The sequence below is a fragment of the Theropithecus gelada genome, chromosome 1 (assembly GCF_003255815.1).
Source record: "Theropithecus gelada isolate Dixy chromosome 1, Tgel_1.0, whole genome shotgun sequence".
Taxonomy (NCBI): domain Eukaryota; kingdom Metazoa; phylum Chordata; class Mammalia; order Primates; family Cercopithecidae; genus Theropithecus; species Theropithecus gelada.
The window spans coordinates 59,521,882-59,536,915 of NC_037668.1; the positions used below are offsets into that span (position 1 = coordinate 59,521,882).

A 15,034-nucleotide genomic window follows, 5' to 3' on the forward strand; every position below is an offset into this window, starting at 1 on the left:
CTTCCTGGGTTCACGCCATTCTCCTGCCTCAGCCTCCCAAGAAACTGGGACAACAGGCGCCCGCCACCACGCCTGGCTAATTTTTTTGTATTTGTAGTAGAGACGGGGTTTCACCGTGTTCGCCAGGATGGTCTCCATCTCCTGACCTCGTAATCTGCCCGCCTCGGCCTCCCAAAGTGCTGGGATTACAGGCGTGAGCCACTGCGCCCGGCCTATATATAATTTTTTGAGATGGAGTCTCGCCCTCTCGCCCAAGCTAGAGTACAGTGGCACAATCTTGGCTCACTGCAGCCTCTGCCTCCCGGGTTCCAGCAATTCTCCTCCCTCAGCCTCCTGGGTAGCTGGGATTACAGGCACATGCCACCATGCCTGGCTAATTTTTGTATTTTTAGCAGAGATAGGGTTTCACCATGTTGACCAGGCTGATCTCGAATTTTTGGCTTCAAGTGATCCGCCCACCTCAGCTTCCCAAAGTGCTGGGATTACAGGCGTGAGCCACTGCACCTGGCCTATATATGTATATATATATATATATATATTTTTTTTTTTTTTTTTAGTAGAGACGGGGTTTCACCACGTTGGCCAGGCTGTTCTTGAACTCCTGACCTCAGGTGATCTGCCCACCTTGGCCTCCCAAAGTGCTGGGATTATGCGCGTGAGCTACCACTCCCGGCCTGTTCCATGTTATTAAAAACTCCTTGGCGATGTTCTCAGATCAGAATTATGGCATCTTTGTTCTTCTAGGACTTCGAGGATTGAGTACCTAAGTTTTCCAGTCTGAGAACTTAGAAAGTGGTGTAGTCAAGTACAGTAGGCTCAAAAAGATTGATCAGAAAAAGTTTATATTAACAGCAGGAGAAAAGAGGTAGAGGTCAGGATCTGCCACCAAACAGTAGGGGTTAGGGTTAGGATTACCTTCACAAGTAAAGTGTTGAATGAAGCATTACTCTATTAATTGTAAGGTCAAATTTGTTTTCTGTTCCAGGCAGTGAAACATAAGATTGTGAAGAGTACTGTCATTTACAGTTCTTCTTGTAGGATTAAAGGTTTTAATTAAGGATATTTATAGTTCGTCAGCAATTTTAATTGTCAGGAAACCAGAGAGTTATGTGCTCTATTAGTTCATGGTATAGTATAGCATCTGAAATTAGGCTTTTTAACAAACAAGACTTCAGTCTGAAATTCTAAATTCTATATAGCATGTCTGAGTCCGTTACTTTGCTTCATCTATATATTTCAGAGCTGCACCTCTCTCAACATTTATTTTAAAAACTCCCAGTGCGGTGGCTCACACCTGTAATCCCAGCACTTTGGGAGGCTGTGGTGGGTGGATCACTTGAAGTCACACCAGCCCAGCCAACATGGTGAAACCCCATCTCTACTAAAAATACAAAAAAAAAAGTTAGCCGGGCATAGTGGTGCATGCCTGTAGTTCCAGCTACTTGGAAGGCTGAGGCAGGAGAATCGCTTGAACCCGGGAAGCAGAGGTTCCAGTGAGCAGAGATTGTGCCACTGCACTCCAGTCTGGGTGACAGAGCGAGACTGTGTCTCAAAAAATAATAATAATTAGTAAATAAATAAAAACTGTTAAGGGTATACATTTGCAGAACGTGTTTGAGGTAGGGTATGTTTATACTTTAAGCCAATGATTTTCAAAGTATGGTCCCTGCACCAGCAGTATCAGAATTACCTGGGAACTTGTTGGAATTGCAAATTCCTAACACAAATCCCAGACTGGGTTTGAGGCCCAGCAGTCTAGTTTAATAAGCCCTCTTCTAGGTGATTCTGATGCATGAAGAAGTTTGGGAACCCTAGTCTTAAAATTCTAGAACATGGGAATATTATGTAATATTCTATTACAGACTATTCTCTGATATTTAGAATGTTCCACTGATTTTAGGGAGTATATGTATTTTAACTATCCTCAGTGAATCATATAAGCTTTCAGTTGCTGCTCATTCCTTGGCACTTTTCCCTCATCTCTATTAGAACTCCTGTTATAGCACTTAACTATACTTCATTGCCACCCCTATAGTCTGGGAACTCCAGTATATAAACAGTGAAGACAGAGACCAGTCTGACTCGCTCTGTTGTATCTCCTGTGCTTTGCAAGACAGATGCCTGGCTCTTAGTAAGTCCTCCATAGTGGTTAATGATTGTACCTATTATAGCTCTCCTTTCATCTGCCTCTCCATACCGTAGGAAGCACTCAAACACTTGCAGTCACTCAATGAATGAAGTTCCTTAATGGTAGGAAATCTTTTTGTATGCCAAGTTTCTATCTAATGAAACTGTCTTAACCTGCGAATTGAAAGTACTTTTGGGTGATGATGGATATGTCTGTGGCCATGATGGTGGTGATAGTTTCATGGGTGTATACTTATCTCCAAACTCATCATGAATTGTATACATTAATTATGTATGGGTTTTTACATATCAGTTATACTTCAATAAAATGTTTTTTTAGAAAGTACTTTGTGGCTGGCCGGGCGCGGTGGCTCACGCCTGTAATCCCAACACTTTGGGAGGCTGAGGCAGGTGGATCACCTGAGGTCGGGAGTTCAAGACCAGCCTGACCAACATGGAGAAACCCCGTCTCTACTAAAAATACAAAATTAGCTGGGCATGGTGGCACATGCCTGTAATCCCTGCTACTTGGAAGGCTGAGGCAGGAGAATCGCTTGAACCCAGGAGGCAGAGGTTACGGTGAGCCAAGATTGCACCATTGCACTCCAGCCTGGGCAACAGGAGTGAAACTCCGTCTCAAAAAAGTACCTGGTGCATTTTGTATCGTTTAGACATTGGCTGAATTTGGGCTAGATAATGGTGACAATATATTAAGTACTTTATGAAAAATTGCCTTTAATTAGGCATATCTACATATTTTATTAACTTCTCTTACGTCACACGACTAGTGAGAGCAGAATAAGAACAAGGTCTTTCAGACTCTTAAGGACTAGTATCTAGAGTACTAATGTCACTGTGGAACTTTAATGGAACTATCCATTGTATATTTAGATTATTGATTTTTGCTTTTTTCAAGGTAAGATTATATTTTGTCTTGATGCAGATTTTAATTTTTTGTTTGTTTCTTTATTCTCCTTTCCCCATCTCACCCAATTAATTTTGTTAAATCGATTTAAGAAACATTTAAATGTCTCTATTCTCACGTGAGGCTTCAGGTGAGGTTAGAAGAGCACTGCTTTTATTAGAAGCAGGCTTTGGGCTTTCTAATCAACTTCATATAACTTTAGTACTTTCAGCTAGTTTCTTTCTGAAATTGGCACATTCATGTGTACTATTTGGTCTCACTATATGGTACTTCATGTTATTGCTTTAAGCAGACTTCAAAATTTGCTTTTATTTACCAGAGCAAAAATTTAAATTGTTTTTCCTATTCAGAAATTGAGAAGATTCAGAAAGGAGACTCAAAAAAGGACGATGAAGAGAATTACTTGGATTTATTTTCTCATAAGAACATGAAACTGAAAGAGCGAGTGCTGATACCTGTCAAGCAGTATCCCAAGGTAAGGCAAAAAGTGCCTTGCATCTTTGAGTTATCTTTATAGTTACGAGAGAATCATGGACTCTTGGGGATTGTGATGCTTTAGAAACTTAAGCCTGTGAAGCTTCTCTTTCATGCTTGCAGTACCTGTTTCTGGCAATTGAAATATCTAAGTTCTTAACTAAACATAGTTATAGCCAGGAAGGAAATGTAATAATCTTTTTATTATCAAAAAGTTTCTTTCTCTAATGACTGCTCAGGCTACAAGTTCAAAGAAAAAAAAAAATAAAACCTGAAGAGTTGCTCTCTGTCAAAAGACTAACCTGAAATCTAAATAAAAGGAAATATAATACAAATCCTCAATTGGATGAAGTTAATTTTATTTTCTTACTAAAAGTTTACTTTTAAGTAAATGCTTTTTTTCTTCCTTTTTTTTTTTTTTTTTTTTTTTTTTAAGGAAAGCAATTAGTTACATTTAGTTTATCCAGCATGCTATCAAAGGGTGCTATATAGTCTCTTCTGTTCTGAGGTCACTGCGTTAACAATGTTTATGTATGTTAAGGCATGCATAAACAGGCACAGTGGCTCATGCCTGTAATGCCAGCACTTTGGGAGGCCAATGCAGGCAGATTACTTGAGCCCAGGAATTCAAGACCAGCCTAAGCAACATAGCAAAACCCTATCTCTACAAAAAATACAAAAATTAGCCTGATATGGTGATGTGCACCTATAGTCCCGGCTACTCCAGAGGCTGAGGCGGGAGGATCACTTGAGCCCAGGAAGTCGAGGCTGCGGTGAGCCATGATCATGTCACTACACTTTGGCCTGGGCAACAAAGTGAGAGCCTGTCTCAAAATAAAGTAAAAAATAAAATAGTAAAGGTCTTAGTGTATTATGGAAGATGGCCAGAATACATCAGAAAAGCCAAATTCAGGTCTAGGAACTGCCACTTTCTAGTTTCATAATCTTAAACTAATCACTTTATTAATATGGCTTCAGCGTCCTTCAGTAAAACGGGAATGGTAATACTCTACCTTTGCAGGGTTGTTTAAAATCAAATGAGGTAATTTATGTGGAGATGTTTTTATATAGTAGCATGTATATTTAGAAATCCTTTATTTTCTGTCAGTTCAATTTTGTGGGGAAGATTCTTGGACCACAAGGGAATACAATCAAAAGACTGCAGGAAGAAACTGGTGCAAAGATCTCTGTGTTGGGAAAGGGCTCAATGAGAGACAAAGCCAAGGTAAGCTCACATTAGTGAGGCAAGAGGACATCCTAATGCCTTCTACTTGTCCAGAATGCAGTATAGATGCCTTATAGAGGCAAGAATTTTGTGTATGTACAGAATGTGGCTCCTTTAAGTTTGCATTGGGTGCAAGAGATTATACACCAAGTTAATTTACTTGCTTGGCAACCCTGGAAGAGCCTAGGTGTGCCCTGGTGATAGTTTTCTTTTGGACTTTTGACTGCATAGTAATAGACACAGCAGTAGCATCTTGCGCATTGGTAGGATTGTCTGGGAAAACTTGAAAGGGGAGCTGGATATACTAAAACTTAGTCTAAAGCAGACAAAAGACACTAAAAGGCAAACAGCACACCCCCTTTTTTGTAACCTGGAAAAGTGAGAACAATAGTGTTGTGAGAGCAGAAGAGTTTGAGGATGAGTTGGTTGGTTTTATAGCCGGCTGGAATGTGAGGCTCACTAAAAGAATGTATTCCAAAAGGAGCCATGAGTAATCCTGACTACAGAATCTAATGAGTCTTTTCCCATGCCATAGCCGCATATACTGTGTACTCTGTGACAAGAAACTTCTCACCAAAACAGAATGGTCTTAGCCTTCTGGGGTCACCTTATTTGATGAGATATGCCTGCTACAGTCCGAAAACCTATTCTTTCAATCCTCCTTTTATGTAGCCTAATGGACACGTGTTTGTTTTCTCAGGTCATTTCTTACTAGATGCATATAGTTAGGGCTGAAGTGTGTTGTTCTAGCTAATGAGATTTACATGAGCTTTTCTTCTCTCTGTCCTGACTTCTTTCTTCCCCTAGCACTCCCTAGACCATATAAGCAGATAAGCAGAGCTCGTGGTGATTAACAGCTCTACCTGAGATTTAAAAACAAATGCTTGGCACACAGCTATTATCTGAATAGAGACTAGAATTAAGTTTTTCTTCTTTATGCTTTTAGTAAGAGCTCCAGTGGATATCTCAGGGATTTAAGATGACAGTTAACTGTTAGCAGCAGACCATGTGCAAGTTTAGCAGGCTGTGCAAATTACTGTTCTTCAGAGCTTGTTTCACTTTTTTTTTTTCCTTGAGACGGAGCCTTGCTCTTGCCCAGGCTGGAGTGCAGTGGCGCAACCTCCAACTCCCGGGTTCAAGCGATTCTCCTGCCTCAGCCTCCTGAGTAGCTGGGGTTACAGGCAAGCACCACCATGCCCAGCTAATTTTTGTATTTTTAGTAGAGGTGAGGCTTCATCACGTTGGTCAGGCTGGTCTGGAACTCCTGACCTAGTGATCCGCCCACCTCGGCCTCCCAAAGTGCTGGGATTACAGGCATGAGCCACCATGCCTGGCTGTTGTTTTACTTTCTTAAACTTTACTGTTTTTCTTTCTTTTTCTTTTTTTTTTTTTTTTTAAATTCTTCTCAGCTCATACCAATTAAACTTTACTGTTAGTTTAATTAGACATTGGGGATATTTCTTGCTGTTCCTTTGGCTTAGGGGTAAAGGTGTTGTTTTCTCCCTAGTCCATGTGATGTGACGTTTCTCTGCATTTTTCCATAGGAGGAAGAGCTGCGCAAAGGTGGAGACCCCAAATATGCCCACTTGAATATGGATCTGCATGTCTTCATTGAAGTCTTTGGACCCCCATGTGAGGCTTATGCTCTTATGGCCCATGCCATGGAGGAAGTCAAGAAATTTCTAGTACCGGTAAGGAAATCCATATCCTGTGTCTTCTGAGCAAAAGAGAACTGGGATCTTATGCTGTTGTGAAGGTAGGGTTTCTTAACTAAGGTCTCTGCATAACCTGTATGTATACCAAATTCTGCATTTATGTTCATTTTCCTGCGGTAGTTCATTGCTTGTACCTAGTTCTCCAAGCATTATGCTCCAAGGCCACTCTGTCCCTCCTTGTCTAATGTGGTAGTCATTGTGTACCGGTATCTGTTGTCAGTATCTCGGGTCCACAATGTGCCTGCATTCTGATACTTGGTTAACTACGGTTTAACAGGGTCTTCACCTAGCTGAGTATTTTGGTAGTAGTGTGGAACAAGGAGATTGTATTAAGAAGGTGACTAAGGTGCGTCCCTGCACTCGAGAAGTTTATGCTGTAGAGAGTAGAGGCTAGCAGCAAGAAGCTTATAGCATCTAGTGTTACTGAGTTAAATTCTGACCTGAGCACACTCAGGGATTTCTTTCCTGGAGGAGTTTGCTGAGGACGAGTTTGGTTTGGAAGAGGTTGACTGTTGATGTTTCACGGATTGGTGAGCAGCTTTTTTCAGACTATAACTGAGGACTAGATAGAGATGGGACAGGCCAGTTTATCTATCTTGCTTATTACTGTCTTTGAATACTTGGTTGGAACGTTACTTTGAATAAATAGGAAATGGTACTGTTTTTGCCTTTTAGCAAGGCCAGGTGGTTGTCAGAGTTAACATACTACTGTTGAATATTTAATAACAAGGATGAATCTGGAAGCTTATGAAGGATTTGGAATATTATTCAACTAGAATTGAGTAAGTGTCATGTGTTCATCAGAAAACTGAGAGGAGGTAAGATACAGTCCTTGGTTTTCTTGAATGTTAAATGAGGGAGTTGGAACTAAATGTAGTGTCAGAGGATGTGAAAATTGATAGAGCAAAAATTTATAGGCAGTGTGGGCCGGACACGGTGGGTAACGCCTATAATCCCAACAATTTGGGAGGCCGAGGTGGGCAGATCACCTGAGGTTGAGAGTTCGAGACCAGCCTGACCAACGTGGTGAAACCCCGTCTCTACTAAAAATTAGCCGGGCGTGGTGGCGCCCAGCTACTCAGGAGGCTGAAGCAGGAGAATCGCTTGAACCCGGGAGGCAGAGGTTGCGGTAAGCCGAGATTGTGCCATTGGACTCCAGCCTGGGCAACAAAACTCCTTCTCCAAAGAAAATAAAAATTTCAGGCATTTTGTACCCGTAATGCTGAACTCCAAGGATGCCAACAGTCTCAAATGTCTTCGCAGCTGCTTTGCTTTCAAGTACCTCATCTTCATTAGAATGTTCGACGTGAAACAGACCATTTGACGTATCCTAGAGAAAAACACAGCTGGTTAATCTTACTCAAGGGAATTCTTTTTACTCTTTTTGGGGTGTTCTATTGATCACCCAAGCATTCAATTTCCAAAGGACTACAGAGGGAATACCCATCTCCTCTCTTTATTGTTAGTCTCCCTCATATTCCTCAGAAGGGTTAGGTTTATGAGGCTTCCATGTAAGTGAATCTTTTGAAAAAGATGCCTGCCGGGGAGATGTGGGTTTCCTCAGTGTTGCTGTGGTAGTTGGAGGAGTCTGAGGAATGGTCTGGCATTAGTTACTTGATTCTCCAAGGTGTGAGTCTCAAGCAGCAGTAATGTGTAAGGTAGGAGGAGCCGGACAATTGAGGGGGGCATCAAAGACTAGCATCATCTATTGAAACTGTATACATCTGGGATGTGTAAAAATGCATGAAGTATTAAGACTGAATGGCTCTCAACAGGAAGTGTGAAAAGATTTGCAAATGGCATTTGGCTTGATTTTTCCCTCTTGTGGAGGAAAAAAAAGTGAGATGATTTTTGCATCTGTGACCAGAGCCCTCCATTTTCCCCTTAGAATAATTAATTTTACCAGTAATGCCTCACAGTGCAGTAGAAAGAGCACTGGACCATGTATATCCGTCTCTGTATGTCTTCCTGGACAGGTTATCATTTCATTTTTCTGAACTTCAGGTTTTTCATCCAAACATTTCTTAAATATCTGTCAGATGTCTGAGACTATGCTTCGGTGTAAAGTTACAAAAATGGCTCCTGAAGAGCTTACAGTTTAGTGACAGACAATTCTAAAATGATGTGGTAAGTGCTTGCATGTAGGGAATTACGTGGTACTTTGAGAAAAGAGGAGTTGTAGGAGTGGCATCAAAGAAGGTTTTTCAAGAGACACTTATTTAGACAAGTCTTACAAGGATGAGTTAAGAATCCCTCAGGTGGACAAAAAAGACAGTATAAGGACAAAAAAGCCTGTTGATCCAACACCTAGATTTTGAGACAGGTAATTCTGAATTCACATCTAGAGTCTGCCATTTATTAGCTCTATGTTCTTAAGCTGGTTGATGTATACTCTTTGAGTCTGTTTTCTTAACTGTAAAATGTGGAGATCTGCCTACTTCAGGGACATTTTGAAGATAAAACTGAAAAGTCTATATAAAGTTTATTATATGGAGCCAAGTGCATACAGCTCCATTAATGGTAGTGGCTTTTATTATTCCAGGAAGAGGAAACTATTTGCAAAGAATGGATGTGTAAGAGTATGCCAGGCTCTGAACTACAAGTTGTTCAGTCTGGCTTGTGGGGAGGTTATATATATATATAGAACGAATGGAAGTGATCCAGAGAGCTAGGCAGGGAGCACATTATGAATAATGAGGAGTCTGCCGTCAAGACTTTTCTCAAAGAGGTGACAGGTAGGGTGCCATTTGACTTCAGAGAATGAATGATGTGAGACCTCATCTGGGCTCTCAAAGCTGTTCTTATAATTCAAGGCTCCCATGGGCCGGATGGTTTCTCAGTAGAAACTGTAGATATTACACAATACTCGTATCTTTCATTCCCAGGACATGATGGATGATATCTGCCAGGAGCAATTTCTAGAGCTGTCCTACTTGAATGGAGTACCTGAACCCTCTCGTGGACGTGGGGTGCCAGTGAGAGGCCGAGGAGCTGCACCTCCTCCACCACCTGTTCCCAGGTAAAAATAATGGAGACACCCAGAAATAAGATGTAAATTTGACTACTAGTATCATCTCTTTTAGTGGTGCTCTTATGTCTCGCTTAGGAAGGGTCTCAGGATTTGTACGTTGCATCGAGAATAGAATTCTACAACCAGACATGATGGCTCACGCCTGTAATCCCAGCATTTTGGGAGGCTAAGGCAGGCAGATCACCTGACATTAGGAGTTTGAGACCGGCCTGGTCAATGTGGCGAAACCCCGTCTCTACTAAAAATACAAAAATTAGCCAGGTGTGGTGCTATACACCTGTAATCCCAGCTACTCAGGAGGCTGGGGCAAGAGAATTGCTTGAACCCAGGAGACAGAGGTTGCAGTGAGCCAAGATCATGCCACTGCGCTCCAGCCTGGGTGATAGAGCAAGACTCCATTTCAAAAAAAAAAAAAAGTTCTAGCTCTTGGGCACTTTGACGATAGCCAAGTGCTGCAGTCTAGCTGAAACTTTTGGTCGTCTAATTTTGGACAATCCTAGCATTTTCTAATGGTCTGACTTTAAAATTCTACCTTTTGTGACTGACCTTTATGGAGTATTCAGACTCTCCAGACCTACCCAAGGCAGTGCAGTGATGAACTGGTCCACTGTAGGACCTGGGGGATCTTGCAGTGTGGGTCCTTTACCCTGTAAATTCCTCCGTGCTTTAATAATAGTTAAGGCTTCATGAAATCTGCTTAACTCCAGAATTTATAAACAAATCAGAACATAAAAGTCTGTTTATAAAAAGCTCCATTTAAAATAAACTTTCATTTTGTAGGGGCCGTGGTGTTGGACCACCTCGGGGGGCTTTGGTACGTGGTACACCAGTAAGGGGAGCCATCACCAGAGGTGCCACTGTGACTCGAGGCGTGCCACCCCCACCTACTGTGAGGGGTGCTCCAGCACCAAGAGCACGGACAGCGGGCATCCAGAGGATACCTTTGCCTCCACCTCCTGCACCAGAAACATATGAAGAATATGTAAGAAATTTGAACAATGTGCCCTTTCCCAATACCTAGAAGGCTGCCAAAGGAAATTGAATGACAGGGCCTCGGTCCTTTATGTGGGTGTCATGGGCTGCCTGTAAGATTTGCAATCTGCCCTCTTCTCTTGCAGTGAATGTTGAACTATTAGAAGATTTTTCCATTTTAGGCATGGTTTTACTATAGGCCTGTAGATTAAACAAGAAATAAGATGTACCTTAATGTAGTGTTTTATAATGAATTTCTTACTACTAGTACTGATAATACTAAAGTTCGATTTTGTACTTCCTGCCCACACTTGTTCTATGGCATATCGTATTTGTTTGGGTTTTCTTTGTTTAGTAACCCTTTCTCTTTTGGCTATCCTACAGTTAGGCATTAACATTTTGGAGGGAAATGTCATGTCCTTTTAATTCAGAAGCCTACCTACTCCCATGGGATGTAATTACCTTTCCTACTCTATGATTTTGATCTTTTATTTCTTTTTTTTTTTTTGGTTGTTGTTCTAGGGATATGATGATACATATGCAGAACAAAGTTACGAAGGCTACGAAGGCTATTACAGCCAGAGTCAAGGGTGAGTCAGGCAGTATAAGCACTGTTTTGTGTCCTAAGGATGGATGGAGGGAGTTGGAGGAACAGAGAGATTTAGACAGCACAACCCTGAGGAGCAGAATGGTTCACCTTTTGAGGATATCTCCTGTGCAACCCCCACAACTCTGACTGGTCTTGAACTTGAGTTCAAGCAGTCCTGCCACTTTAGCCTCCCTAGTAGCTGGGGTTACAGGTGCATGCCACCATGCAATGCTTTCCTCTGCTTTTGACATCTGTGAAGCACACACTTGGGTTTGTAAATTTGGATAACTGAACCTTAAATTTTAATTTAGAACCTGAGAGTAACAGATGAAAAATTTCCAAGCTGACTACATGGAAACAAGGAGAAATGCCTTGACATTATTTTGATTTATTATTTTAAAATATCAAAACCACATTAAAGTTGATAAAATTTTACAAGAAACTTGAATTCCATTACCATAACTTAGCTTCTTTTCTGCATTTCTCTTTAAGACTATTTCCTTGTGTGTCCATATATATAGCTTACCTGTGAATTGATTGAAAAAGAGTCCCAGAATTCTACAGCAGTGATAAGACAGTTCTTTTTTCCTTCTGGTGAGCCCTATGAGTACATGTATATGTATGCTATATTAAAAGGGTCGATTTAGGATTGTGCTTTTTCACTTTATATTCTGTGGTATCCATTTTTCTTTGCAGTAGTTGTCATAATTATTTTATAAGTACATACTATATACATATATTGGAAATATTTTGTGGTTTAGGGATGGGGCAGAATAAGTATTTTCCTGTATTAATACACATAGTAAAATGACTGAAATGTGGAAGTATTTGAGAGAAAGGTGAAACTAAAACATAGTTACTCTGTAGCTTCCTAACACTCTGTCTTTGGCTTTCAGGGACTCAGAATATTATGACTATGGACATGGGGAGGTTCAGGATTCTTATGAAGCTTATGGTATGTCTTTATCTCTGTGGTGGGGCAGAATGTACAAGTAAGTGCCTGGGAGAATGCTGGTGACTAAAGTATTGAGAGTCAGGCAAACACACCTAAGGATAAACCTTTAGAAGGCCAAGATTTTGCTAGATGTGACAGTGAGAGTTCCACGGTACTTCAATTTTGCAGTACATGGTAGAAAGAGGGACTGCTAAAGTGAGGTGGGGTATCGCCATTCTTGGAAGGGTAGTGTGTGTCTTAAACGAAGGCTCAAGACCAGCTTGGTCTGATTGGAGCAGCAGACTTATAAGCTAATGTTGATTTTTTTTCTACTTTAGGCAGGGAAATAGCTAGACCTGGGTTGTATTTCTGGGCCTTTGCTGCCAATATCTAGGCCACTTTGGTAGATAACAAGAACTTAATCATACACAACTGTACTCATCTACCCCATTTCATTAAAAAAATAAATTTAGATCTAATTGAAAAGAATGTCATTGTAAAGGAGATGTCAGCTGAAAGGGACCTAGATGGCAAGCAGCTAGCCAGACCAGGTGTGGGGGGCAAGAATAGTATTAGGGCCAGGCGTGGTGGCTCATGCCTGTAATCCCAACACTTTGGGAGGCCGAGGTGGGTGGATCACCTGAGGTGAGGAGTTCGAGACCAGCCTGGCCAAGATGGTGAAACCCTGTCTCTACTAAAATTAGCAAAAAATTAGCCGGGCGTGGTGGCAGGCACCTATAATCCCAGCTACTCGGGAGGCTGAGGCATAAGAATCACTTGAAGCTGGGAAGCGCGGAGGTTGCAGTGAGCTGAGACCGCACCATTGCACTCCTGCCTGGGCAACAAGAACAAAACTCCATCTCAAAAAAAAGAAATAGTGCCTATTGGAATCAGATTAGAGGCTGTAGGGGCAAGAGCCAATTCAGGACAGTACTGGCACCAAGCTCCTTGTTGGTTTGAAGACATCTCCACACAGTCCTTGATCCCAAAAGAGCTATGGAGGCTGCAGCAGCATCAGGACAAGGGTGCCTTCCCTGAGGTTTGGTTAAAAACACATAGCTCATGTGTGTCCTCAAGAGCCAGTTATGGCCCTGTGTTAATAGGCCTCATTGGGAATACTGTGTGGCAGTGGATGCAGCTAGAGCTACCTTTTTAGTGTGAGGTATTTTCAGCATACCTGAGGGACTTCCAGAGAGTCCTTGGCAGGGGCTCATCAATTGACAATTCACACTAAGATACTGGTTGACAATCTCCCCTTATCCCTAGCTGAAAAAGAGGAGCCCCTTAGGGCCTCCCAGAGACAGACAAGCTGAGCCCAACTCAGCACAGTATGAAGTAGCCAATCAGCTGCTTGCCCAAGGAAACTGTTTTTACCAGTTTTAGTGAAATAGCACTGGACAGTTGCCAGTCACTAAGACGGCTTTGCTCTGCTCATATACCACTATTTAGAAGGGCAAGGCCGGGCGCGGTGGCTCAAGCCTGTAATCCCAGCACTTTGGGAGGCCGAGACGGGCGGATCATGAGGTCAGGAGACCGAGACCATCCTGGCTAATACGGTGAAACCCCGTCTCTACTAAAAAATACAAAAAACTAGCCGGGCGAAGTGGCGGGTGCCTGTAGTCCCAGCTACTCGGGAGGCTGAGGCAGGAGAATGGCGTGAACCCGAGAGGAGGAGCTTGCAGTGAGCTGAGATCCGGCCACTGCACTCCAGCCTGGGTGACAGAGCAAGACTCCGTCTCAAAAAAAAAAAAAGAAGGGCAGTGTGATTGCACCCAAGTATTTCCCACCATCAGTGAGGCAGTACAGTGGGGCCTCTGTATGTGTTTGACTAAATTGCATTTCTGTTTTGCTGGAGAAAAGACCAAACTGAAGAGGCAGGCTTTTCTTTGTGCTCCTGATATGATGTTGCCACAGTTAATCTGTTCTGATCTCTGCTTTGATTAACAGAATTAGAAAAATAAACTGTCCAGGATGATCTGTATACGTCAGGAAAAAAAAAGAAACTGTCTTGTTGATACCCAGAAGCCACTTGGAAAGTGATGGACATATGTGTTACACTAGGGGTATAATTAGGGTTCTGTGTGACTTTAGATCTATATAGGAGTTTGAGGCCTATAAAGATGGAGGCAGATACTTGTGAATACAGGCAGCTGGAAAAATACTTCAGGATGAACTAGAGTGTGTAAGGTGTGGGAAGAATAAGCTTAAATGCAATTTATTTTCGTAAGAGGTCACCTCTAGAAATATGTGATCATATTCCTCAGGCTTTTCCCTGTCACAAAGGAGAAACATTTGAGGATGTGAACCACATTGTCTGGCTTCTCTCAACTGTCGACTTAAGAAAGGAGATAAGGAATTACCTTTTTTTTTTTTTTTTTTTTTTTTGAGATGGAGTCTGGCTCTATCGCCCAGGCTGGAGTGGAGTGACATAATCTCAGCTGACTGCAACCTCTGCCTCCCAGGTTCCAGCGATTCTCCTGCCTCAGCCTCCTGAGTAGCTGGGATTTCAGGCGCACGCTACCATGCCTGGCTAATTTTTGTATTTTTAATAGAGATGGGGTTTCACCCTGTTGGTCAGGCTGGTCTCGGACCCCTGACCTCATGATCTGCCTGCCTTGGCCTCCCAAAGTGCTGGGATTACAGGTGTGAGCCATCGTGCCCAGCCTTGGAATTATCTTAAACAGTGCTGTCAGTGCAGCATTTGATTGCACATCCCTCTACCAGAGCGAGCAGTATCAGCTCTGCTGGTGGAGGGCCCCATGGAAAGTGGCCCTTGCTTGCTTTTCCCAGAGAGCTAGAGGACACTTCTCCAAAAGGAAACATGACTTACTGTTGCGTGGAAGTGGGGCTGGCTGCCTGCTTCCAATCTGAAAGACTTCGAGAAGTTTTCCCGCCTTACCTGAGCTGCCTGCCAAATTGTTTTTGGAACAGGAAAGGCCATTGCAGACTCATAAAATTGACTTTCTCACTATCTCAAGCAAGGTGTGTTGGGTATCTCCAGGTTTGGGGACTGGAGTATAGATCACGTTTGTCTATGAAGAA

At 42.3% G+C, this 15,034-nt stretch overlaps 1 protein-coding gene across 5 annotated transcripts in view; it reads left to right on the top strand.

The window, feature by feature from the left end:
• KHDRBS1 (KH RNA binding domain containing, signal transduction associated 1) overlaps positions 1-15,034 on the top strand; it is a 45,729-nt gene that overhangs the window by 12,062 nt on the left and 18,633 nt on the right. For 3 of the 5 annotated variants that reach the window (XR_003118499.1, XM_025378578.1, XM_025378589.1), the window contains 7 exons: positions 3,403-3,527; positions 4,635-4,751; positions 6,296-6,442; positions 9,352-9,485; positions 10,278-10,479; positions 10,992-11,059; positions 11,955-12,013. Coding sequence is in view for 3 of the 5 variants with exons in the window: in XM_025378578.1 (XP_025234363.1) it covers positions 3,403-3,527; positions 4,635-4,751; positions 6,296-6,442; positions 9,352-9,485; positions 10,278-10,479; positions 10,992-11,059; positions 11,955-12,013 (852 nt within the window). In the remaining 2 variants the exon portion in view is untranslated. Of the gene's footprint in view, positions 1-3,402; positions 3,528-4,634; positions 4,752-6,295; positions 6,443-9,351; positions 9,486-10,277; positions 10,563-10,991; positions 11,060-11,954; positions 12,014-15,034 lie in introns of all 5 variants that reach the window. The other 2 variants (XR_003118503.1, XM_025378600.1) reach the window with 2 other exon arrangements.